At 43.6% G+C, this 27,781-nt stretch overlaps 1 protein-coding gene across 4 annotated transcripts in view; it reads right to left on the bottom strand.

The window, feature by feature from the left end:
• sdk1a (sidekick cell adhesion molecule 1a) overlaps positions 1 to 27,781 on the bottom strand; it is a 1,043,142-nt gene that overhangs the window by 681,380 nt on the left and 333,981 nt on the right. For 3 of the 4 annotated variants that reach the window (XM_038820122.1, XM_038820123.1, XM_038820125.1), the window contains exons 2-3: positions 15,031 to 15,190; positions 13,016 to 13,122 (exon numbers count right to left, since the gene is read on the bottom strand). The exons of the other annotated variant lie outside the window; for it this stretch is intronic. In XM_038820122.1, coding sequence (XP_038676050.1) covers positions 13,016 to 13,122; positions 15,031 to 15,190 — 267 coding nt within the window. The remainder of the gene's footprint in view (positions 1 to 13,015; positions 13,123 to 15,030; positions 15,191 to 27,781) is intronic. 4 annotated transcript variants of the gene reach the window in all.

Genomic DNA, 27,781 nt, shown 5'->3' with positions numbered 1-27,781 from the left:
TTGAGGAGGTCAGGACTGTGTCCAGACACTGCCAAGTCTGCACGGAGTGCAAACCGCACTTCTACCGGCCAGACAGAGCACACCTGGTGACGGCCTCCCGCCCCTTTAAGCGCATCATGGACTTCAAAGGGCCCCTCCCCTCCACTGACCGCAACGTGTACTTTCTCAATATCATTGATGAGTACTCCCATTTCCATTTTGCGTTCCCATTCCCCGACATGACGTCTGCCACGGTCATCAAGGCCTTGCACAATATCGTCACCTTGTTCGGTTTCCCCGCTTACATCCATCGCAATCGGGGATCCTCCTTCATGAGTGATGAGCTACGTCAGTTTCTGCTTAGCAAGGGCATCGCCTCGAGCAAGACGACCAGCTACAACCCCCGGGAAAACGGACAGGTGGAGAGGGAGAACGCGATGGTCTGGAAGGCCGTCCTGCTGGCCCTTCGGTCTAGGAATCTCCTGGTCTCCTGCTGGCAGGAGGTCCTCACCGAAGCGCTCCACTATATCCGGTCGCTCCTGTGCACTGCTACTAATGAGACCCCTCGCGAACGTGTGTTTGCCTTCCCTGGGGAGTCCACCTCTGGTGTCTCGCTCCCAACCTGGCTGACAGTTCCTGGGCCCGTCCTCCTCCGGAAGTATGCGAGGAGCCACAAATCTGATCCCCTTGTCGAAAAAGTCCTCCTCCTCCATGCGAACCCACACTACGCCTACGTGGCACACCATGACGGGCGACAGGACACAGTCTCCCTCTGGGCCCTGGAACCCGCTGGTTCCCATTCACAACCACCACCACCCCCGACCTGGTACCGTCCCCTCCCCCTCCGGTTGCCTTCCCAGCCCCTGGGCCGTTCACCCTCCCACCAGCGACTCTCACCGCAACCCTCACCCCAGCAGCATCCGTCCCCTCACCGGATCCACTACTGGGTGAAGGAGAGGACAACACGCTCCCGGAGTCGCAGGTACCCACATCGACGCCCACACCACAACCAGGACTGAGGCGATCGCGGTGGCGAGTCAAAGCCCCAGACAGACTCAACCTGTAACGTTGTTTTCACCCCCGCTGGATTCTTTTTTAAACAGCTGGTGAATGTGGTAAACACCACTGGTCATACACTACGTGTATTACGGTACTGCCACTGTACTACAGTTAATACAGTAAATCCCAGCCTGCTGGCTCCTCCCAGCAGGTGCTGTATAAAGCTGTATACTCTCCTACGCTACCTCCATTCTGGTTCCAGCTGTGGGAGGCTTAACATCTACCACAATATAGCTCAATAGTTTCACCATTTCGTCTCGTGGTCATTGATGGTACATCAAGGACACTGTCATCGCTCCATGAAAAACAAAAAAGCAAGATATTGTCTTGGATACACAAGAGTAAATATATCAGATAACAAAAACAACTCACGACTACCAGGAATATACAAAGCAGAAAGCTGCTGCCCAGCTTGGCCCAGTTATTTTGTCCCAGTTATTTTGTTCAAAAGTTTTCTGCACAGAATACATTATTTCCCTTCACTAATTTTCTACCCTTCTGAAGGCATCAAATCAAAATTTGGTAAACATGCAGTTTCCATCATCAAGCGTTTTGCCTGTGTGGCTATTTCTGTGTGTGCTTAGAAACCTTGTTAACTGCCATTTCCCCATTTTGGGAATCACACTGAGCCTGCTTCTGGCTTAGCTGACATCCATGCAGTCTACCTTCCAGTAGAAGGGCCTAGAGAGCAATTAGGATTGGGAACTCTGGCTGATTGCACCCCTCTCTGGTCAGTTCTGCACCTCTAGTCTCCAAACCCATCCAAAAACAGCTAATCCTACATTGATAAGGCGATAAACTCAAAACCGTATTTTACTGCAGGATACCAACCATAGTGTATTAAAGCTGGGCTCAACATGATGAACTGACCATCGAATCCTTCACAATCACGGACTAAAGGAATTTCAAGTGAATATACTATTGCACTATACATTTCCATTTGCACAGCAGGAGTAGGCCATTCGGCCCCTCAAATCATCTCTGCCATTTAACTAGATCACAGCTGATCTCCCACCTCAATGCCATCTTCCCACACTATACCCGTATCCCTCCATGTTATTGGTGTCCAGAAATCCATCTACCTCTGTTTTCAACATACTCAATGACTAAACCTCCACAGCCTTCTGGCCGAGACAATTCAAAAGATTTACCAACCTCTGACTGATGAAATTCCTCCTCCTCTTGCCCTAAATGCACAGTTCTTATTCTGAGACCATATCCCCTGGTGTCAAACCCCGACCAGGGGAAACAATCTTCCTGAATCTCGAGCCCTGTAAGAACTTTGTGCACTTCAATGAGATCACCTCTCATTCTTTAAAATCTAAAGAATGCAGGCCCAGTCTTCTCAATCTTTCCTATAGGATAATCTGCCATCCCTGGGATTAGTCGGGTAAAGCTTTGAAGCCATCCCTCTATGGTCAGTATATGCTTCCCTAGGTAAAGAGACCAAATCTGCACACACTACTCGAGGTATGTTTCACCAAAGCTGAAGCAATGCAGCATAACCACCTCCTTACTCCTGTACTCAAATCACCACCAATAGACACCATCATACTATTTGCCTTCCTAGTTGCTTGTTGTGCCTGCATGTTAGCTTTCAGTGACTTATGAACACTAACACTTCCCAAACTCTCCCCACTGAAGAAATACTCTACATTTCTGTTTTATCTACCAAACTGGATAACTTCCAACTAAAATGTATAAGTTTACAGTTTTACATATTATATTCCAACTGCCATGTCCTTGCCCACTGACTTTGCCTATTAAAATCGTCTTGAAGCCGCTTTGCATCCTCCTCACAACTCACATTCACACCAAAGTTTGTACCATCAGCAAACTTGGAAACATTACATTTGGTCCCCACATCCAAATCATCCACATAGATTGCGAATAGTTGGAGCACTGACCCTTGCAATACCACACGTGTCACAGCCTGCCAACCTGAGAATGATCCGTTTATCCCTACTGTCTGTTATCTGTCTTTTGTCCAATCTTCAATCCAGTATATTTCCCCCAATCCCAGGAGCTTTAATTTTGTTAACTAACCTCCTGTGCAGGACCTTTTCGAAAAGCCTTCTGAAAATCCAAATTCACCACATCCACTAGTTCTCCCTCATCTATTCTGCTTGAACCATCCTCAAAAAACTTCAACAAAGTTTGCCAAACAAGACTTCCCTTTCATAAATCTATATTGACTCTGCCCAATCTCACTGTTATTTTCTAAATGCCCAGTTATCAGAACCTTTAGAATTGATTCTAGCATTTTCCCCATTATTGATATCAGGCTAACAATCTAAAGTTTCCGGTTTTGTTTATTCATTCCTCAGGGCAATGTCTTGACCAATCAGCGTCAAGCTGACTTGTTTAAATTTCAAATAATTCTCGACAGATATCGGACAGTCACCATCAACTAGCGCATTTGCCATGGCAACGCCTCAACCTATCAGAGTCCACTTGCCGACAAATCAGGATTCTCTTCTCAGAAAGCATAAATTGTTGTTTACTCCTTCGACTGGTATTCTGGTAAAGTGTTCTGATGAGTGGAAGGTGAAAAGCTTTGGCATGTCTCTTTTTTCAGCAATGTGATTCTTATTCACAAAATGAAACACTGATGATGTTTCTCCCCCAAAAATAGGAAACATTATGGGAAAAGTAAAGTAAGTGCAGCATAACATAGGTGAATTACTCTCTAATAAAAAGCCAACAATGAAGATGTTCATGATATATATATAAAAAAAATTATTGTTTTTTGCATTTATTTGTAACAACATTGCAAGGAACAAAACAAAAAAAAAGCAGAAAAAGAATAAAAATAAACAGGTATAAATATGTCGGAAACATATATACAGATACGAGACATATTAACATTAAGATCCCAGTAATCGTTTACCACAACCGTATTGTTTAACCATCTACATCTTGCTATTAAAACATACAAGGGGCATGTTTTGAGGTCACCAAGGCGTACCCTGTTGTTGTTTGCCATAGCTGCATCCATGAGTTTTTCTTTCTCTCGGTACCCTTTGGTTCCTTTGCCCTACTTCCCTTGTACTCTGGATGGTGTCTCCATTACCCCCTTTTCCTATTCCCCCCACTTCTTTCTTTTCTTCTTCTTTTGCACGTTTTGGTCCCTCCCTGCTCCCTTATTGGTTGCTGGTCACAAACAGATACTCAAACAGGTTGGTGAATTGCTTCCATGTGTCGGGGAAACCTTCCTCCGATCGTTTCCAACTTAAGTCGGTCAGCCAGCCAGTGGCCTGGGGTGGCACTGCTGATCTCCAGCCGAGCAGGAGTTCTGACGGGAGATCAGGGAGGCAACGTCGAGAGCGTCTGCCACTCTTCCTGTAAAGAGCACTGGCTGTTCTGATACGCCAAGGGCTGCCACTGGTAGGTATGGCTCCACCCTCAACACTTTGGACTTGGCCTTAGAAACGTGATCCAGTACCGACAAGTCTGGGACAGGACCAGAACATGTGGGTATGGTTGGCCGGACCTCCCTGGCATCGTTTGCATTTGTCTTCCACCTCTGGAAAGAACCCACTCGTGTGTTCTGGAGAAGTATGTCCTGTGCACTACCTTTAGCTTGGTTAAGATCAGCCTTGCGCATGAGGAGGTGGAATTCACCCTAGGCAGTGCTTCTATCCAGAGTCCCTCCCCTATCTCTATGCCGAGCTCCTCTTCCCACTTTTCCAGTGTCTCGTCTAGTGGGGCACTTGCTGCCTCGAGAAGTCGTCCGTATATGTCAGCGCAGTTACCGTTCCCTAGTTATTCCAATGTTAGAAGTCTGTCCAGTAGGGTGCGGCTGGGTGGCTGGGGAACATTGCAGTCTCCTTGTGGAGGAAGTTCCTTGCTTGAATGTACCAGAGCTCGTTCCCTTTGCGGACCTGGAGCTTGCCCATAGTTCCGCCAGGGTTGCTACTCTGCCGTCTATGTATAGGTCCCCCTACAGTCAGTACCCCTTCATCCAGTCTCCACCTTTTAAAGGAGGCATCTATTGTTGCGGGGTGAATTTGTGGCTTTTGCAGATGAGGGCCATAGTGGACATTGCACTCAGATTGAAATGGTTCCGGAGTTGATTCCACATCCTCAGCGTGCCACCACCAACAGGCGTCTTGAGTATTTGGCTGAGGGAAATGGGAGTGGGGCCATGGCCAGTGCTCGGAGGAATGTCCACATACAAGAGGTCTCCTCCGTTCTAACCCATTCCGCCTCCGGCTCTTTGATCCACCCCTGTACCCTTTCTGCATTAGTCGCCCAGTGGTAGAATAGGAGGTTCAGAAAGTCCATGCCCCCCATATTCCTCCTTCTTTGTAGGATGTGCTTTGGTATCCTAGGGTTCTTCCCACCCCACACTCAAACACCATGATTAGTTTGTCTACTTTGGTGAAGAAAGCTTTGGGGTTGAAGATCTGGAGTGATGTGAATAGGAAGAGGAACCTTGGCTGCACATTCATTTTGATTGTCCTCACTTTCCATGCCAGGGAGAGCAGGAGCAAGTCCCTCCTCCGCAGGACCCTCCCACCTCTTCCACAGACTTGATAGGTTCCACTTATGACTCCATGTCCAATCATGGCTATCTGGATCCCCAAGTGTTGTAATTTGGTTTGGACCAATTTGAACGGCAGCCTCACCAGCTCGGATTCTCCCCCTCCCCACCGTGCGGGTTCACAGAGAGGATCTTGCTCTTGCTAAGTTGAGCTCATAACCGGGGAAGACTCTGAACTCCATTAGGTGTTCCATTATTCCTCTCATGCTGACTGGGGAGTTTGAGACGTAGAGGAGGAGGTCATCCACATAGAGTGAGATGCTGCACTCCCCGTCTCCCTCTGGATGCCTCACCACCTCTTTGCTGATCTGAGAGTGATAGACAGTGGCTCGATTGCCAGGGCAATTGCAGCAAGGATAAAGAGCATCCCTGCCTCGTGCCTGTGTGCAGCCAGAAGTATACAGAGCTGGTGGTGTTTGTCTGAACGCTCGTCATGTGGGAACTGTGCGGTAGCTTCACCCACGAGGTGAATGAACCCTGGTCCAAACACAATAACTGTTCCAGCATCTCCAATAGGTACCTCCGTTCGACTCTGTCGAAGGCCTTCTCGGAGTCCAGGGAGATGTTCACTTCTGGTGTCCCCTCCCTGGGTGGGGTTATAATCACGTTCAGCAGGCATCTGATAGTCACTGTTAGCGGTCTGCCCTTGACAAAGCCCGGCTGATTTTCTGCAACGACCTCTGGCATGCGACTCTCCAGTGGTCTTACCAGGGCCTTCACCAGGACTTTAGAGTCAGTGTTCAGGAGTGAGATGGGTCTGAATGACCCACACTCTGTAGGGTCTTTGTCTTTTTAAGGATCAGCAATATCGAGGCCTGTGCCAGCGAGTCATTGAACATTTCCAACAGGTGCGGGGATAGTGCTGCCTCAAATGTCTTAGAGGAGTTCACCGGGAATCCGTCTGGGCCCTGTGCCTTCCACGGCTGTATGGAGTTGATGCTTTCCATGACTTCCCCAGTTCTAGTGGTGTTTCCAGTCCCTGCCTCTTTTCCTCCCCCAACAGCTGGTATGTCCAACCCTTTGAGAAACCGTTTCACCTTTAGTCTCCCTCTAGGCACTCGGAAATGTACAGTTCCCAGTAGAAGGTCGCAAAGGCCTCATTGATCTCGTCTGTCGTTGTGACCAGCTTACTATTCCTGTCCTTCACCTGTGCTATGTCCCCCGTGGCCGCTTGCTTTCTCAGCAGGTGAGCCAGTAGGTGGCTGGCCTTGTCTCCATCTTAATAAAAGGGGAGTATATCATTACAAGCGCAACCGGTGGCCCTCCTAGGACATAGTTCGCCATTACGTACCGCCCCCTGGGGTCTGTCACCGTTTTTGTCGCTGTGAAGGTCGTCCATTTGCGAAACAGTACGGCCACCCCACTCGCCCTTGTACCGAAGCACACTTGGTACATCTGGCCTATCCAGTTCTTCCTTACCCTCATTCGGTTCTTCTCCCTCAGGTGTGTCTCTTGAAGGAAGACTATGTCGGCCCTCAGGTTCTTCCCTTTTCCAATACACCTATTACATTTTTGCCTATCTTCTCCCTTTTACCCCATGCCACCCATCGCACCTACCTTCTCCCTTTTATCCCTTGCCCCCCTCCCCCTCCGGTTTATTATATTGCCCGCCCTAACCAAACTTTCCAGGTGCTCCTTCCTTTTTGGGAGCTGTGCCGTGTCCCTGCCCCTTCACTCCCACGCATTAGCATACTCGCCAGCATGGTTGCTCTCTCTCCCCCCCCCCCCCCCCCCCCCCGGCTTTTTTTTGCCCTCGGCCCATTTGTACTCACCCATCCTCTTTTCGCGTTTCAATGTACCTCTGCTTTTCCCCTCCCCCCAGATCGTGTAAGCATTCAGAACATAATAAAAGTCTTATTTATGAGTTCTTGGTTGTCCATTATTGCTGTCTTCCCAGCCTGGTTTCCGGATGAACTCATTCGCTTCCTCCGGCATGTTAAAATAATGCTCTTTGTTGTCGTAGGTTTCCCAAAGTCTCGGCAGGTACAACATACCAAATTGCTACTTGTTTTTAAATAAATCCGCTTTGGCCCCATTAACCTCCACTCGGTGCTTGGCCAGGTCGGCTACAATGTCCTGGTAGATGCGGATTGTATGTCCCTCCCATCTACAGGACTGCGTGCACCTCGTCCTTTCAGCACCCGCTCTTTGTCCTGTAATTTTGTTGTCATCACCCGCGGTGGTTCTCCTGATTTGGGCCTTTTTGCCAGAGTGACCTGTGGGGGGTTTAGTGAAGCATTCTCCTCCAACCAGCTTCCTAAGCATCCTCTGTGCCCTCAGGTAGTCGAGGATTTTCAGCATCTGGCGAGGGGACTTGTTCTCCTGAACATCAACCTTTCTCTTGAGCGCTCTCTGGATTGTTACCAACCTTGCCACCTCAGTTTCCAGCGAGGCCACCCGCTCGCTCTGATCGGTGGCCGCTTTCTCCAGTTCCTACACCGTTGCTTTCTGGGTCTTCAGTCTCCTTTCCGTTCTGTCCAACGCCTCTTTAGTCGGAGTCAGAGTGGTTTCCATGGCCGACATGAGGTCCTTCTTTACAGAGTCCCTGTATTTCTGGAGCTCTATTGAAAGAATGGATGGGCCGGTGTTTACGTTGGTGACCCTGCTCGGTCCTCCGTGCTGTGACCCGCCTGTCCCTCGCTCTGAGCTTGGGGATCCTCCCCTCCCAACTTTTATTATTTTTAAGTCTCCATGGATGGTCTGATGGAATTTCTTTGATTGGTTGTTAGTTTGGGGGCAGGGTGGTGGGGTTTTTATTTCTTTTTGTATCTTATTGACAGGTTAAAAGCGCCTAAGTTGAAGTTGCCAAGAGACAGCTACCTTTCGTGCAACTGCTCAGCTCATAGCTGCCACTGGAGGTTGGACCAATTATATTTACTTTCTAAAGTTAGACTTGATTCTGCACTTTGTGTGCAAAAGCGGTAAGTAAACAAGTCACTCCTGAAATCTGAAATTAATTTCACGCATTAAGATCGGTTCATAGGAAAAATCACAGGACGGGAAGGCTGATCTTCAGAATCAGAAAGAGATAAGCCTCATAACGAAATAGAGTGAACAGTGAAGCACATTTGTCATGTGAGAGTACCTTTAAGAAATGGGTGTTTATCAATGGGTGTGTATATAAATATCTGTAGTGAGAGTACCTTTAAGAAATTGGTGTTTATTCCTGCAGTGATGTCAGAGAGGGGGGTGGAGCTGGGTTGTCTGTCAGCTTTTTACTTTTGTTTTAGGCTGTTTGCTGCAGGGTGTGTTTTAGTTTCGTTTTCAGGGTTGGAGCTGAAGCCAGACCAAGCAGATGTACCGTTGTTCTCTCTGACATCAAAAGACTATCTCTTGATCATTTGGTGAATTCAGAATTATAAATGTTCTCAGTCGTAAATGTAAACATAATGTGCTTCTGTTAAAGGTTATGTTTTTTGTAAGTCTTCTGGATGTTAAAAGGAAAGCTTAAAAGATTACTTACTGTTGTAGTCTTTGGGGGTTGTATTTGAATTAATGGTTGCCAAGATGTTCACTGTATGTTTTTAAAAGGTTAACTTGAGTTCATACAATAAACATTGTTTTGCTTTACAAAATATTTATCCATTTCTGCTGTAACGCACCTGTGCTCCCCATACCACAATCTATTAAAAGTTGTGGGTCAGGTGAACTCCATGATAGACTTTGGGGTTCTCTAAACCCTGGCCCATAATAAATTGGGGGCTCGTCCGGGATAAAAGTCTATCTATTGGATTGGCTTAGCGAACTTAAAGACAGTGAGGGGTGAGCATATTGTGGTTGCTTTTGAGGTGTGGTATTTTAGTTTAAGTAGGGAATGTGTTGTGAACAATGGTTCTTTCCGAGGCTCTGAGGTTTTTTGGGGGTGGTGACGGTCACATGCAGTACCTTACGGACAGAGACTAAAAGCAGACTGTGACATTTGGCAAAAATATTGCAGTTAACATTACATGAAAAAATGCGAAAAGATGATGTAATAATGGTGGTGCCTAAGCATTTAAAGTTGCCTGAGATACAGCGTGACTCATTAGAAATGGCAAAGAAACAGTTGCAAATTAAGCAACTTGAACATGAGAAAGAATTAAAACAACTTGAATACGAAAGAGAGGAAAAAGAGAGAGAACGGAAAGAGAAAGAGATAGAGAGGAAAAAGAAAAGGAGAGAAGAAAGGAGAAAAGAAAGAATAGCCCTAGCAGAACAAAAAGAAAGAGAAAGGGAGTTACAGATCAGGGAAAAAGATAAAGAGAGAGCGTTTGAACTTCAGAAAATGGCCATGAAACATGACAGTCAGTTAAAATTGGCAGGCATAAAGGGAAACGTACAGTTGGATGATAGTGATGAGGATAGTGAGAAAGAGCGTCATAGTCAAAGGCTTTGTGGGGATCTATTTAAATATGCCCAAGCATTGCCAAGGTTTGACGAGAAGGAGGCAGAAGCCTTTTACATTTCATTTGAGAAGGTAGCTAAAAAAATGAAATAGCCACAGGACATGTGATTCAAGCAAAGCTGATAGGTAGGGCTGTTGAAGTATTTGCATCACTACCGGAGGAGATATCTGCGACGTATGAGGAGGTGAAAAAAATCCATCTTAGGTGCATATGAACTAGTGCCTGAAGCTTACAGACAAAGGTTTAGAAATTTCAAGAAAGAATTTGGTCAACCATTCATGGAGTTTTGATAGATGGATAAGGGCTTTGAAAATAGATCAAACCTATGAAGCTCTCAGAGAAATTATACTTTTGGAGGAGTTTAAAAATTCAATTCCTGATGTAGTGAGAACTCATGTGGAAGAACAGATGGTTAAAACTGCGAGATTAGCAGCAGAAATGGCGGATGATTATGAAGTAGTTCATAAATCAAAGCTTGGTTTCCGACATCAATTTCAGCCTGTGAGGGATAGAAACTGGGGACATGAGAAATACTCAAGTGGTTAAGGTGATCTGATGGTAGATATTAAGGAGAGTGTACCTCAGATTAAAAAAGAAATCCAAGAGGGTGCAAAAAGAAATGAAAAATTTCAAATGTTTTCACTGTAATAAACTAGGCCATGTAAAGTCACAGTGTTAGTGGTCGAAGAAAAGCACTGGGAAGGCTGATGTGGTAAAACAGGATAAGACAGTGGGGCTTGTTAAAGTGGTAAAGGAAAGCCCAAGTGAAGCGAAGGAGGTGCAAAAGATGGTACAGCCTGATCAGGAGGTGATGGATAAGAAGTTGTCAGATCTCTTTAAAGAATTTACTTGTGTGGGTAAAGTTTACTCGTGTATCAGGAAGAGCAAGTAAAGAAGTCACAATTTTAAGAGATACGAGAGCTAGTCAATCTTTAATGGTAAGAGATGAGGAGTTATGTAGTTTGGGAAGAATGTTGCCAGAAAAGGTGGTAATATGTGGAATTCAGGGTGAGAGGAGTAGTGTTCCATTATATAAGTGAAGGTTGGAAAATCCAGTGAAGAGTGGTGAAGTGGTAGTCGGAGTAATAGAGAAACTATCTTGTCCAGGAATACAGTTTATCTTCGGTTATGATATGGCTGGATCGCAGGTGGGAGTGATGCCTTCTGTGGTGGATAAGCCAGTGGAAAGTCAGACAACTGAAGTGTTGAAGGACGAATATCCTGGCATTTTTCCGGATTGTGTAGTAACAAGGTCGCAAAGTCACAGGTTAAGACAAGAGAAGAAATCAAAGAGTGAAGATGACGTTGAAGTGCAATTATCAGAAACAATTTTTGATCAGATGGTCGAAAAAGAACAAGAACAGGTGGAGGATGAGGTGGATATTTTTAGTTCAGGAAAATTGGCAGAGTTACAACAAAAATATATAGAAATAAAACGGATGTATCAGAAAGCATATACAGAAGAGGAATCTGAGTGTATACCAGAGTGTTATTACCCTGAGAGTGATGACTTGATGAGAAAATGGAGACCTTTACATACGCAGGCGGATGAAAAGTGGACAGAGGTTAATCAAGAAGCACATTAGGTTTACATTTACTACTGAGAACATTTATAATTCTGAATTCACCAAATGGTCAAGAGATAGTCTTTTATGGCAGAGAGATCAACAGTACACCTGCTCTGTCTGGCTTCAGCTCCAACACTGAAAATGAAACTAAAACACACCCTACAGCAAACAGCCTAAAACAAAAGTAAAAAGCTGACAGACAGCCCAGTTCCACCCCCTCTCTGACATCATTGATAAACACTCATTTCTTAAAGGTACATTTCTTGAACACAAATTTCTTAAAGGTACTCTCACATGACAATGGCCTCCCTTAATACCCTTGGGTGTATATTATCAGGCCCTGAGGATACAACGGCTTTCAGTCCCATTAATTTCTCCAGAACTTTTTTTCGACTAATACCAAGTTCCTTCAATTCCTCCTTCTCACTAGACCCTGACTTCCCTAGTATTTCTGGGAAGTCTTTTGTGTCTTGTTCGGTGAAGACAGAAATGAAATAGCAGTTTAATTTCTCTACCATTTGCTTGTTATCCATTATAAATTCTTCCATTTTGGACTGCAAGGGACCTACATTTGTCTTCACTAATCTTTCTCTTTTTGCATATTGACAGAAGCTTTTGTACCGTGCAAATTTACTCTCGCACTCTATTTTTCCCCTCTTAAATCAATCTCTCGGTCCTCCTTTGCTGAATTCTAAACTGCTCCAATCCTCGGTCTTGCTACGTTTTTGTAGCAACTTTATTTGATTCCTCTTTGGATCTAATAATATCCTTAATTTATTTTGTTAGCCATGGTTGGGCCGATTTTTGCTGTTGTGTTTTTGTGCCACTAAGGAATATATAACTGTTGCAAAGCATGCATTCATTCATTAAATATTAGCCACTGTCTGTGGATCACTTTAGGAACTTTCAGGCGGTTATTGGATAGGCATATGGAGTGCATTAGAATGATTGGGAGTAGGTTGATTTGATCTTAGTTTCAGACTAGTTTAGCACAACATCGTGGGCCGAAGGGCCTATACTGTGCTGTACGGTTCTATGTTCTATCATGCCTTTTAATGAAGTTCCCAATCTATCATAGCCAACTCATCCCTCATACATTTGTTTAGATTTAGGACACTAGTTTTGGATTGGACTACTTCACTTGCAACCCTAATGAAGAATTCTATCATGTTGTGGTCACTCTTCCCTGAAGGACCCCGCACCACAAGTTTATAAGTTAGCCCTTCTCATTGAACACTACCAAATCTAGGATAGCCGGTTCCCCAGTTGGTTCGTCGATGTACTGGTCTAAAAAAATATCTTGTACACACTCTCAGACGTTATCTGCCACAGTATTATTGCGATTGTTCCAATAGATGGTACAGTCAAGTAAACTATTTTTTTTTAAAGATGTTGCTTATAATTTAAAGCAAAAGGAATTGTCAAGAACTACAACTTATATAGTATGCATCATGGTGGAAAAAATTACATCCACTTACATGCTACTTGTACTTGTGTCTTCCTCTGTAAAAGTGCTCCACGTCTGTTCCGCACCACACACTGGTAAAACCCAGTGTCGGAGCGCTGGAGGGATGGAATAACATACCTTGGACAAAAAGAAATGCTTAGCTTAGTACATGGAATTAATCTGGACAAGGATTGACCTGAACAGAAACCAATAACTTTCAATTTTTTGTTCTATAATAAATTACTACTTTTCCACTCGCAAAATTGAGTAATTTTATTTTGTTTCTGCCCTCTGTAATGCTTTGCCTGGGTTACATGTTAGGTTACTTGAGATTCAATAATGAGTCACAAATGGATTTTAATATGTTGGCAGAATCTTCTCATCGCATGAAAATTCTTGAATTTGAATGGATCTTGCGTGTTTCCAATAAACTCAAAATCGCTTTCACACCAACATAAACATGCAGTCGGGTAAGCAAGTTTGAACTTGTGATCACTTATCAGTAGCATTTGTATTAGCTATTATTCCAGAATTGAAATACAATGGAGTTCGCACACCTCTGTAAAGGAGACACAATGGATCAAATAAGATGAAGGCATTCACAAAAACAAGGCCATGTTGCTAGCTCAATAAAACAAGCAAAAAACAGAAAATATTGGTGGTACAGAGCAAGAGTACAAAGTACAGTTTTTACTCCACTATATAGAAAAGATTAATAGGGAGGACTCTGCAGATTCGCTGGAAGCTGTCGGGTACGAGAACGTGGAAAATCAAAGCTGTTTTCACCGGAACAGAGGTGATAATAGGGTAATGTGATAAAAGTGTTTAAAATTATGAAGGGATTGTAGAGATTAATTAGAAATCGACTGTTTCAATCATTAAGGAATCTTAATGGGGACACAAGGGGACACAGATACACAATTAAAGTGATGGTTTTAACCTTTCGTGAACTGTTCCTTCAATCCCCAATGGCAGCCTCCAGCTACTTTGATTCGCCCACCATCCAGTTGCCCTTCGTGTAAGTATCAAGTTAGCAACTGATTTGAGACACACAAGGTGAGACACAGGACTTAAAATCACCCAAACCTCACCTTGCCACAGTCAGGCTAGTCTATTACTTGCCTAATTCCTGCTCCAAGTTATATAAGAGATGTAAAAAATGGACCGGGAGAATTATTTAACACGTAAGATTATGAGATTATGGAGTGCAATCCCTGATCATCAATTGTCGAATGATCAGCCAGCTCTGGCAGCAGGAAATAATTCTAGTCTGTTTTGGAGTTAACTTGGCTTCAATAGGACAGAACCACAGAAGATTGAACCAAGTCACCTCTTTGTGACAAGCCTAAAAAATATGGCACCTGATTCAGGAACAGTATTCGCTTTATGTTTTTGTTTTCAGACAGTTCTTTATTGCCATTAACACTTACTCTGGACGAGTGCTTTACTTCTTTACTACAAACAATACCACCCTCTTTGCCTTTTCTTCCTTGATATATCTGTTAATTAATCTCTCTGGCCCTCTAACCTATCCCAGACCTTCACTTTTAATCCACCTGAGCCTCCCACCTTTTCAACATGAAACCCATCACATTTCTACCTCTCTTCATTCCAAAAAATATTCATTTTGCATTCAACATCTGAACTCTGCTTCTCTCTCCACAGATGCTACCAGACCTGCCGGGTTTTTCCAGCACTTCTGTTTTTTTGTAGTATTCAAGGATGTTGTTGGAGATAATCAATCAGACTGGTTTATTTTTGGGTGCTGGATGGATTAATCTGATCAATCAATTTGAATTGCAGGTTTATCTGGAATAATGTGGCAACAGGTATTAAGTAGTCTGCAATATGATCAATTAGACTGCCAAATTATATTGCAAGTTTTGTGTCAATTCATATCTGAAAATGCTTTACAATGATGCAGAATCAGTAATAAAACTGGTCAACAAGTATGCTTTCAAGACAAATGAACACACCCTGTTTGAATATCCATAAAAACAGAGGTTTTGCTGATTTCAACTACAGAATAGTGTTCTCTTCTGTTACCTGTATTCACTGGAGAACGCTGTGATAGTTGTGTCATTTCGTAACCATTTAAACTCAAGTGGCCAACTTCCCTCTGCCAGGCATGTTAAGACCAGGCGATTCCCCTCCAAGTGAATCTGTGGTGGCCCTGGCTCAGTCTTAAAATATGGTGGAACATCATCTGAAAGAAAGAATGGACTTATTGTGAACTTGCAGTGACAGAAATGTGTTGTATCATATTAATCTGAACACAATGCATCCAATTCAGACTGACAGTCCCAGCAGAACTCCTATGGACTTTACAGGATTATAGGAAAATTTCAACAACAGCACTCAATAGCAATCTTAATAAGACAATAAAAATGATTGTGTTCATCCAAGTGTGTCCATTTCCAGACAGCTCATTTATCTACAGTGACCGCATGACTGTTAATGTGTCATTCATCATGTGGGTGCAAGGACCAATGATATGCATGCTCTGCTCCCTGTCATGCTGGTTGCTCTGTGCTATACTCAGAACACTCAATAATAAAGCCGCAGTATGCAAGTTTAAAAATTGAACATTGAAACGTAACATTTTAAAGGTCTGGTATCGCTGAAGTCTCAAAACCCTCATCTCTTCCACATCATCCAGCTTTTGCCTGTTCAAAGTATAATCATTACCGATATTGAATTCTATAATATTTGATCATGTATTCTGCTTATGACCCATAACATATATTGTGTCTCGCCCTACAACTGCACATCTGTTACTGAAATTGTCATCAATTATTTTGTCATCTTTCTGCCATGTTTTCAGCCACTTCGGTCACACTTTTACATTTTTTCTCTTTCATGGCTTATGGATGCCACTGGCTGGGCCAACACTTATTGCCCATTCCTAATAGCTTTTGAGAGTGGTGACGGGCCATCTTCACGAACAACTGCAGTCTGTGGAGTGTAGGTACACTTATAGTGTGCTAGGAAGGGAGTTTCAGGATTTTGACCCAGTGACAGTTCAGGAATGGCGAAATAGTTCCAAGTAAGGACAGTGTGGGGTTTGGAGGGAAACTTGCAGGCGGTGATGTTCCCATGCATCTGCTGCCCTTCTCCTTCTAAGTGGTAGACATCACGGTTTTGGATTGTGCTGTCAAAGAATCCTTGTTGAGTTGCTGCAATACATCTTGCAAATGGTACTCACTGCTGCACCGTGCATCGGTATTGGAAGGAATGAATGTTGAAGATGGCGTATGGGGTGTCAATCAAGTGGATGCCTTATCCTAGGAGGTGTTGAGTTTCTCGAGTATTGGCAAGTGGAAGAGTATTCCATCATACTCCTGGTTTGTGCCTTTTAAATGGTGGACAGGCTTTGGGGAGTCAGGGGGTGAGTTAACTGCCCTAGAATTTCCAGGCTTTCACTTGCTTTTGCAGCTATATAAAAACTTTAGCTGCAGCATTTATATAGCTGGTCAAGTTTCTTATCAATGGTAACTCCCAGAATGTTGACAACATGCTCTAGAATTCAGTGTCTCAACCTTCCTGCCTCTTGAATTTCCTCTTTTCAGAACATCCTTTTCTATGAACAAGGTTTTGGTCATCCCATGTAATTTCTCTTCCTCTGGCGGGAGATCTGTCTTCCTTACATCTCCATGAAACAGCTTTGACGATTTTCTACATTCAATACACCATGTAAATTGTTGTTACGTAAGTAAGTACAATGATCAATTTATGTATAGCAAGGTGCCACAAACAGAAATGAAATAAACAACCAATTAATCTGTTCTGCTGAGTCAGAACACAGAGAACCCTGTTCTCCCATGAATACTGCCCTAATCTTGCACTTCAATTATCTATATATTTTATAAAGATGCTTGAGTACTTGGGTTACAGATCACTACAGTACCTACTTCTACATACAGCATGGTTTCCAGCAATTAGAGAACAGCTTGAAGAAAATAAATCACTTATCAAATTTGGTGTACATGTAATCAATTATTTTTAAATGATCAGGGTGACAAATTGATGTTCGCAGATCTGTGGTTGACACCCACCAATTGTTTTTGACAGAATCCTGGGGCTATGAAAGAAAGTAATTAACCAAGCTTACTGAAAATCCAATCATTGGTTTTTAAACTTATGGCAACAGACCACTGGACACAGATGCATAATGTGGCAGCGCAGATGCCTTTCTGTAAATCTATTTTTAAACTAATTCAGCATCAGAGGCCACAGTTATAAAGATCTATAAATTCCAATTTTGCAGATGGGAGAGTCCTTTCTCAGTATTGAGTTACAATAATAATATCATCTTTATTCGTGTCACAAGTTAACTGACATTTAACACTGCAATGAAGTTGCTGTTAAAAGCCCCCAGTCGCCACTCTACAGCGCCTCTTCGGATACACTGAGGGAGAATTCAGAATGTCCAATTCACCCAACAGGCATGTCTTTCGGGAATTGTGGGAGGACGTCGGAGCATCCGGAGAGAACTCCGCAGACACTGGGAGAACGTGCAGACACAGATAGTGACCCAAGCTGGGAATTGAACCTGGGACCCTGGATATGTGAAGCAATAGTGCTAACCACTGTGCTACTAATCTGTTCATGCTGTTAAGGCCAGGCACACCGGAAGGAAAACACTCACGGAACCATCTGCTAGTCACTGTATGCACTCCATTCTGACTGATTCAGAGCAGTATTATTAGTGTGAGCCTAAGAGCTGATTGTACAGGGCACAAAAAACACATCAAGAACCTCTCTCTCTCTCTTCCCCCCCCCCCCCACCACCACCACCAAAGAAAATAAACCGGAAAGAAAGGGTTGATTAGCAACAAGAAAAAGACCATGCCTTCGGTTGGGCCCCAAGTTCTAAATTGCCTCCCTAGACCTGTCCACCTCTCTATTTAAGGGCAGCACGATAGCATTGTGGATAGCACAATCACTTCACAGCTCCACGGTCCCAGGTTCGATTCCGGCTTGGGTCACTGTCTGTGCGGAATCTGCACATCCTCCCAGTGTGTGCGTGGGTTTCCTCCGGGTGCTCCGGTTTCCTCCCACAGTCCAAAGATGTGCAAGTTAGGTGGATTGGACATGATAAATTGGCCTTAGTGTCCAAAATTGCCCTTAGTGTTGGGTGGGGTTACTGGGTTATGGGGATAGGGTGGAGGTGTTGACCTTGGGTAGGGTGCTCTTTCCAGGAGCCGGTGCAGACTCGATGGGTCGAATGGCCTCCTTCTGCACTGTAAATTCTATGATCTATCTCATGCTCTTACTCTAAGACACCTTAAAACCAACTCCCTGACCAACCAACTGACCTAACATCTCTTCGAGTGGCTGGGTGTCATATACTTTGCTTTATAATGCTACTGCTAAGTACCTCGGTACATTTCATTATGTTGAAGGGGCTGTATAAGTTTTTTTCTATACAGAGAAGATGGAGAGAAACCGTTCATTTTGCAGAATGATCAAGAACCAAAGGAAACAAATTTAAGGTGATTTGCAAAAGAACCAAAAGCATAATGAGAATTTTTTTTTTTTTTTTTTTTAAACGCAGTGAATGGTAAGGATCTGGAACATCCTGCTGGAGTGTGTGTGCTGGAGGCAAATTCAGTCATGCGTCTAAAAATGGAATTGGATAAGCAGTTGAAGAGAGAATATTTGCAGTTGAGGCCGAGTTGCTCTTGCAGAGAGCTAGCGTAAACAACACAAATGGCCAAATGACATCCTGGTAAATTGTAACTCTTCTATGATTCATTTCCAAGTTTGTTGGGTTAAATAGGCATTGGTTATAATTCAAATACAGTCTCTAACCCAAATGTAAAATAGGGAATAACATATCCTGGAGTTAATTCTCTCCTTCATTTCCTTCCAAGGTTCACTTATGTCAGAACCATCCCAGCTTTGGTCATTACTTCATTTTTTTTATAACTATAATTATGTAGAGGGAGCTTTTTCAGAGAGTATTTTCAAAATATATAAGGTCATTAGTGAGGTCTGAAATTTGGACATAGGCCTGCCAGTGTTCCCATGTTCCAAGTCTAGAAAATATACTGTCAATTGATGAAGACATGTTTCCAGAGAAGGATGAGTGCTGCACTGACCAACCAAAAGGCTCAGGTTAATTTATGACCCAAATTCATAACTTGCACCTTCAGATTAATAATAATCAGTCTGCAGTTACAGGCAAATCAATTTTGTTATAAACAGTGTAGGGAGCAGCATACAAATTAAACCAAATGTTCAAGTAAACTGACATTGAAATTTATTAAGCCATCATAATCACACCATCAATCAGATTACAGTTCAGCACCAAAGGGATTAGAAACATTTGTGTGAATGGTGCAATCAACCACAGCAGGTTCTTCATTCCGACACACTATTTACTTGCCAGGCAGTGGTATTGTTCTGGGTTACTAGCCTTGATGTTAAAGACATACATACACAGCACCCAGCATGCATCGTACATGGAATGATGCAGCAAAGTGAGCCATTCAGCTGATCGTGCCTCTGCCAGCTCACTGAAAGAACAATCCGATCAGTCCCACTCTCTGTCCCTTTCCCCACTGCTCTGCAAAGTTATCCTGGACAAGTATTGATCCAATTCTCTTTTGAAAGTTGTTAGTGAATCCGCTCCCACCATTCTTTTAAGCAGGACGTTCCACGTTATTTTTTTTATATAAGAATATATGTATTGAAGTTTTATACGATAACACAAACAATATAACAAACAATCAACCAACGAAGATGCAAGGGTATAAAGTTACAAACAAACCCACAGTAACAAACTAAAACCTAAACACTATAACTAAACCGCCTAACAGCTGACAATGTCTAGATACTTAAAAAAGGAAATAAAGGTTGCCATCTAAAGTAGAACTTCCCCATCGACCCCGGTAGTTTATTTTTTCTAATATGAGGAATGTTATTAAATCATCCAGCCAGGCAGGAGCACTGGGCGGGATGGGAGACTGCCAGCGAAGCAATATTTGCCTCTGGGCTACCAGTGAGACAAAGGCGCCAACTCATCCGCCCTTATCTCAGAGTGAAACACCGGTGAGTCTGAGACCCCAAATATGGCTACTAATGGATATGGCTCTAGAACCACCCAATCTCTGGTATAATGTTGAAAAAGGAAACCCAGGAGTTGGCCAGTTTAAGGCAGGACCAAAATATATGTGTGTGGTCAACTGGAGCAAGTAAACAACGATCATACGTGTCCTCCACGTTTGGGAAGAATCCACTCATCCTTGCCTTGGTCATAGAATCATAGAATTTACACTGCAGATGGAGCCCATTTGGTCCATCAAGTCTGCACCGACCCTTGGAAAGAGCACCCAAGCCCACACCTCCACCCTATCCCCACACCTCCACCCTATCCGCATCCCACCTTTTTGGACATTAAGGGCAATTTGGCATGGCCAATCCACCTAACCTGCACATCTTTGGACTGTGGAAGGAAACCGGAGCACCCGGAGGAAATCCACACAGACACAAGCAGAACATGCAGGCTCTGCACAGACAGTGACCCAAGCCGCAAATCGAACCTGCAACCCTGGAGCTATGAAACAACTGTGCTAACCACTGTGCTACCCTTAACTGGTCAAGTGGTTCCTCTGGAATACTTTGAACTGGATTAAACTCAACAGGGCACAAGAGGGCGTGGCACGACCCTGTAAAAGGTCTCCCTCCAAGTCTCATCAGTAGGCACAGGACCCAGCTCCTTCTCCCATCTCGCCTTCACCCCATCCAATGGGGCGGGATCTTCTGAGAGAATAGACCATATAGGTCCTCAACAGGTTCAGCCAAGGATAAAACATTTTTCAGCAAGGAGAGCAGATCCAAATGAAAGGATTGAAAAACTTTACGGAAATAGTTATAAATCTGAAAATAACAAATGAGGCTAGAATTGGGCAACTTAAATGTCTGAGCCACCTCTCGAAACCTGGCAAATCTCCCCTCTACAAATATATCCCTAAAATGCTCAAGTCCCTTTGCCATCCAGGATTTAAATGAAAGGTCCAAACCAGAAGGTAAGAAGAGGCGATTGTTACAAATAGGGACTAAAGAAGACAGGGAAAACAGCTTAAAGTGGTGGCAAAACTGTTTCCAAATCCTAAGGGAGCAGACCACCACCTGATTGGAGGAAAATCTAGCAGGAGACAAGGGCAGCGGTCAGTAATTATGGCTTGACGAGTGGAGGCAGTGCACAAACGAGCCTCCATTTTGCTCCAAATCGAATCAGGGTCACTAATCCACTGCAACATGTTTTGGATTTTAGCAACCCAATAATAAAACAGAATGTTTGGAAAAGCCAAGCCTCCCACTCACCTGTCTCTCTGGAGCAGAACACTGTGGATTTGGGACTCTTAACCGTCCAATGAAAGTAGAAAACAATTGTTAACCTTAATAAAAATAATTTGGGCAAGAAAAAGGGACACACTGAAAGAAAAAGAAAAAACCTAGTACATTAATTTTAATCGTTTGGATTTTTGGAAAAAAATCATTTTATGGGATGTGGCAGTTGCTGGTTAGACCAGCATTTCTTGCCCATCCCTAGTTGCCCTTCAGAAGGTGGTGGTGAGCTGGCTTCTTGAACCGCTGCAGTCCCTGAAGTGTAGGTACATTCACTGTGCTGTTAGAGAGGGAGTTCCAGAATTTTACCCGAGATAGTGAAAGAATGAATTGGAGGACTCCCACCATTCCTTAATCTAGAGTCAGCCACCTCGAAGAGAAATACCGAATAAGGGACACTGAAAAGGTAAAGTTAAGAAATCCATCCAAGACGGCCACCGAGCCAAGTCAGACTACTCGACAAAGGAGAACCCACAGGCACCTCAGCAAACCAACACTAAAACCCCCTTCTTCCCCCACACCCCCACCTCAATAACGCCATATTGAAACAGTATGTTTCCCAATCCCAAAACCTTCAGTTAATAAAACACAACTAACTATAGGCTCTGAGCTCATTCTCACAGACTACCGTGAAGAGCTGAAAAATCCTCTATCTCTGCTTCCGTTAGCTAACCCCTTTGTTAGCAGGGAGACTCCCAACTCAAAGGTAAAACCTTATCTATATAACAACGCCATATTAGTGTTCAATTATCAAACCCAACAACAATGATGATAAGAGGAAGAGAACAATAAACTGATAACAAACAAAAAAATAGGACGGAATAGCAGAAAACCCTCATATTTAACCAAAGGTGTTGTGAGCACGCTTCAACTCCGAACATAAAAAATCATAAAATATATCGTGCCCGCGTACAGGGCCATAAAACAGATTAAGCTTACATTAAACTGCACAATTTGAACTTTCAAACAAAGGAGTCTGCATCACCCAGCATATCAAAAGGGCGGTCCTTTTCCCCAACAGTCACTTGAAGGTGAGCTGTGTAAACCATTCTGAATCTGACTCCATTTCTATACAAGATGGCTTTCAGTCCGCTGTCGGCAGCTCTTCTATTTGCAAGGTCCACACTGTGATCTTGGTACAGCCTGATGGGAGTGGCCCCCCGATTTTGATATCTCTATGTTGGCCAGCCCAGTGAAGGACCTGTTCTTTATTGATGAAGCTATGATATCATATGATAATTGCACAAGGTGGTTCTCCAGATCGAGGCTTTGATCACAGAGAGTGCTGGGCCCAGTCAAACTCTGGGAGAGGTGTGAACACACCCTCACCCACCATCTTGTAAAACATGCCCAAAAATATTTATTAGGGGTGTGGTCGTCCATCCCTTCCAGAAATTCCACAATGCAAATGTTCTGCCTCATGGATTTATTTTCCAGGTCACTCAGTTTGGCCGTCAATGTCTTGTTACATTTGACCATTAGAGTAAGATAGCCTTCTGGAGAGGTGTTCTGATCACTGTGATCATGAATCTCGACAGTATTATTCGTGCTTTCTATGTTCCAAACAAATAGGGGCAAAGACCTCCTCGATCGATCTTTTAAGTTCTACCGCCAAACTTTGGCTGTGTTTCTCTGGTTCACTCGCCAAAATGCAAATGAGATCTTCGGCCGTCAGTGGAGTGGTCGGAAAAGGAAAATGAGGACCCACCCCTTCTATCTTACTTCCAGAAGAATCCTGCAAAGGTTCAGACTCCATTGACAAATTTCAGTCTGAATCCTTCGTATTTCTGTCTCGCCTGGGCATCTCTGTAAGGTAGAAGCTCTATTTTACTAAATTATTAGGTTTTTAAAAAGGTAAACGGTTTGTGGCGCCAGAAAAGAGGGTAAAAAAAAAAATCAGCTTTCTAGCAGGAGCCACCTCGTACGAGCCCTCTCCCTACATTGCGTCACCAGAGTCGACATTCCACATTATAACAACCCAGTATGTAAAAATATTTCTCCTCTCTCCTTTTGCCAGTGCATTTATTCAATCAAAATCCAATACCTCCATTAAATACCACCACCATCTACTCCACCAAACGTTCTCTGCTCCAAGGAGAGCAACCTCAGCCTCGCCACAGAACTGAAATCTTGTATTAAATTGGTTTGAGTTCTCACTTACATGGGGACAATGTACAATTGCTGCTCACTCATTTCTCATCTGAAAAGCTGAAGAACATTGGGCTGGATTCCCCGATCGCTGATGCCGAAATCGTGTTTGGCAATCAGGAGAATCAGAGTTCCCGACCAAATTGGGGGCTGTACCGCTTTCACAATGCTCCATCCCCTCCAATTGCCTGACAATACCCGAGGCCCTCCCCCAATCCTCCACCGCAGACTGGCCGAATTCTTGGCAACGTGGGTCTCTCATGATCTCACCCATCGGGAACTCGGCGTGGTGGCTGCAGACTCAGTCCAGAGCCACCGCAGTCGGGGGAGGGTCGATCCGTGGGCAGGGGAGGACATTATTCGGGGCTGGGGTTACTGTGGGGAGGTGGTCCAGGGCCGCGAGCCAGCCAAAGGGGGGGGGTACTATTTCACAGGTCGGGTCCGCGAGAGGCTGCCGCGACAGCTGCAGGCCACCACCATGGACCCAGCAATTCTCCGCGCTGTATCGGCATCCGTCCTGCTAGCCCCCAGCAAAACAGGGATTAGCGGATGTTTTGCACCATATTTTCTGGCACTGTTCCCATGCCAGTGTGGGGACATAGCACCAGAATCGGAGAATCCAGTCCCTTGTGTGAGAACCTCAGTCACCCCTTTAGAACATACAGTGCAGAAGGAGGCCATTCAGCCCATCGAGTCTGCACGACCCATTTAAGCCCTCACTTCCACCCTATCCCCGTAACCCAATAACTCCTCCTTACCTTTTTGGTCACGAAGGCCAATTTATCATGGCCAATCCACCTAACCTCTTTGGACTGTGGGCAGAAACCGGAGCTCCGGAGGAAATCCATGCACACACGGGGAGAACGTACAGACTCCGCACAGACAGTGACCCAGCGGGGAATCGAACCTGGGACCCTGGTGCTGTGAAGCCACAGTGCTATTCACTTGTGCTACCGTGCTGCCTTTAATGTCCAAGGTTAGTTTTTATTTAAATTTTAAGTAACCTAGATAAACACCAAATTTACGTTAAAAAGGCTGTTTACATATGCTGATCATGATCTACATTGAATGTAACTCATATGCCATTTTCATGTAGAAATAGGTGGCACCAATGTGTCATTTATGCTTGGTGAAAACTCAGAAGTTCCCACACAGATCATGCACAAGACACCTATTTTAAGAAATAAATGTGTATGATTGTGAAAAAATAAATAAAGCTAATGGTCTCAAAACTGATGCCATCCAGATTATATTTGTCTTCAAACAAATCCATCAAGGAGCAGGGATTGAACAAGAGGTTACAGGATCATATACTCAGTAGTGTATGACTGTATGTTGAACCACAGCTCCAGGACGAGTCAGTTTCCCAGAAACTACTGTAAAGGTTAAATGGAATCATTAAGAAATGAAAGATTGGCATGAGTGTTGCATTTTACAAAATTAACGGCTGAATTGTGTGTTTTTTTATACAGCTCTGGAGCGAAGATTCAGCACTAACGTGGACATTGTCACCCAAAGTGGAGTCAGAATTCCCAGGAGATTAAATATCAATCGGTAAAGTAACTACTGAAATTAAACCGGTTGGCTGTCGCAGCTTCAGGTGTGCAGTTAATAGCAGTGCCCAAATCGTGGATGCAGAATGCTCTGGGTGATCCACTAGTGTGGTAGATACACTTCTTACATCGAGGGTCGGATAAAACAATGGCATCTCAGGGTAATTATTCACTTTGAAATCGAAAGACTTGCGGATTGAAATGGTATCCAGGTAAATGAAGCAACTGTTGGACAACTAAGAAACCACTCAACTGAATCACAAAAACATCGCTTTGACAAATATATCATAATGCACTTTCATTTTTACTGACCATGCAATTATTTAAATGGGGGGAAAAGAGCCATATTAGAAAAATCATTTTATGAGATATATTCAAATTGACAAGGCTCAGTGAGTTTTCAATTTTTTCATAAGCTTGATGAAACCATCAGTATAAGTGTGGAGGGCCCAATTCAAAAGGTTAAAGAGTGCAATAATCTCCTTTAGAGTATTCTGTTTTTTTATATACAGCTCTGGAGCGAAGGTTCAGCACTAACGTGGACATCGGCACCCAAAGAGGAGTCAGAATCCCCAGGAGATTAAATATTAATCAGTAAGGTAACTACTGAAATGGTCAGTATGGTAGCACAGTGGTTAGCAAAGTTGCTTCACAGCTCCAGGATCCCAGGTTCGATTTCCGGCTTGGGTCACTGTCTGTGCGGAGTCTGCACGTTCTCCCCGTGTCTGCGTAGGTTTCCTCCGGGTGTTCCGGTTTCCTCCCACAGTCCAAAGATGTGCATGTTAGGTGGATTGGCCATAATAAATTGCCCTTAGTGTCCAAAAAGGTTAGGTGGAGTTACGGGGATAGGGTGGAGGTGCGGGCTTAAGTGGGGACTGTTTCCAAGGGCCGGCCGAATGGCCTCCTTCTGCACTGTAAATTCTATGATTCTATGAAAACATCCAGATCTCATTAGTATGTTGCTCTTGAGGTTTGCAACTCCTGGACCTCATCTGTACGACTTTGTTCAAAAGTTGGTAGTTGGTCATGTTAGGAAAACAAAGGTAGTTTCAAGGGATTTATATTTGCCTTGTTAAACATTAGAAATTAGGTATAGTTTTAGGTATGTTAAATTCAATGTTACTGTGCCTGGAAGGGTAAAACCAAAAGTTAGATTCATGCTGGACAAAGGTGTTTGTATGTGTGGGGGTTGGTTAAGTGCCAACTGTGTTTCCATTGTGCTTATAAAGGCTGCAGTGTGATAAATAAATAAAAAGGTTTAATAAGCATGTGGTTGTTGCTAAGCAACTGGACGTCCTTGTAAGATTTAAAACTTTTTAAAGTTTTAATTTAGGTAATTTAAAATCAGTTGGAGATAGGATCTCAGGGAGTGAACGCCTCTCAACTCTGCCAGAAGGAGGACTGGACAGAATGGGACCTGCAAAGAGTCTGGCTTCCTAAAGTACAAGTTACAGTTCAGAAAACCAAGGAATTAGGGCAGAAAGAACGTTTAAGACACCTGACATTAAGTGAACTGATGCCAAGATATTGCTCAGAATTCAAGGAAGTGTAAACAAAGTATTCTGAGCTAAAGAGGCAATTGCAGTAACTAGATTTAAAGTGGACAGCAGATTTAAGGGATAGATGAAATGTTTGATGTCATTTTAATACCGTCTGGGAATCGACAGTTCAAAAAATTGCGAGCAGACAAAGAAATCCTAAAGGTTTGGAATGAAATTCTAGATTGGACTCCCTGTTAAAAGTTGAGTGGAAGCTTAATTTAAAAATTATATGTAAGACTTGGCCTGGATTTTGCAACACAAACCGCCAAGGGAAAGCATTATTATGATAAAATAATTTAAAGAGTATTTTTGGGAATGGAGTTTGGAAACTCTCATCTCACAATCAACTGGGGGGGGAATCTGAGGAGAAAACCACAGATATTAACTTGTGTTCAGAACGGAGTGTGTAGTCATTCTGTGTGCTTAAAAACAACGTTTTATGTTAATGAGACCACTGTATTTTAAGAAGTATTTTGTAATCCATGTTAATCTTTAAATCCGTGTAGGGCAGCACGGTGGCACAGTGGTTAGCATTGCTGCTTACGACGCTGAGGACCCAGGTTCGAATCCCGGTCCTGGGTCACTGTCCGTGTGGAGTTTGCACGTTCTCCCCGTGTCTGCGTGGGTTTCAACCCCACAACCCAAAGATGTGCAAGGTAGGTGGATTGGCCATGCTAAATTGCCCCTTAATTGGAAAAAATAATTGGGTACTCTAAATTTATTTTTTAAAAACCTTTAAATCTGTATGTATTTGTCAAACTAAAGGGGGATTAAACGGGTATTGTATTATAATCCCCGTTTTCATGTTCAATAAATGCTTTTCCAGCTTGTTAAAACTAACTCGCAGTCCTGTGACTCTATTCCTCCATGTTTTCTATTTAAAAAAACAGACAAGCTACGATCTTTTGAACCAAGATTCCATTCTGGGGATCTTCCCATCTAGTTATAATGGTCAGAAGGCAAGGAAGAAAGTTGGGCAGCAGAAAGTTGTTAGTGGAAACAAAAGAACAATCTCCAGCACATGGGCAAATCATGGGGAGAGGGTTTCAAGAGAGCCTGGGGACTATCTCCTGGCCCAATAGAAAGCAGATTAAAATGCAAGATTTCAGGAAAGGATTGGCAAGCTACCCAGGTGACGACAATTGCTTGCCCACCAAGTTTCTGCCAGTAGGGTTAAAATCACACCTCACGTTTCTGGAT

Source organism: Scyliorhinus canicula, chromosome 15, assembly GCF_902713615.1.
Source record: "Scyliorhinus canicula chromosome 15, sScyCan1.1, whole genome shotgun sequence".
Taxonomy (NCBI): Eukaryota; Metazoa; Chordata; class Chondrichthyes; order Carcharhiniformes; family Scyliorhinidae; genus Scyliorhinus; species Scyliorhinus canicula.
Note: the sequence above shows the minus strand (reverse complement) of the source record. Positions and strands in the feature narration are given on the sequence as shown.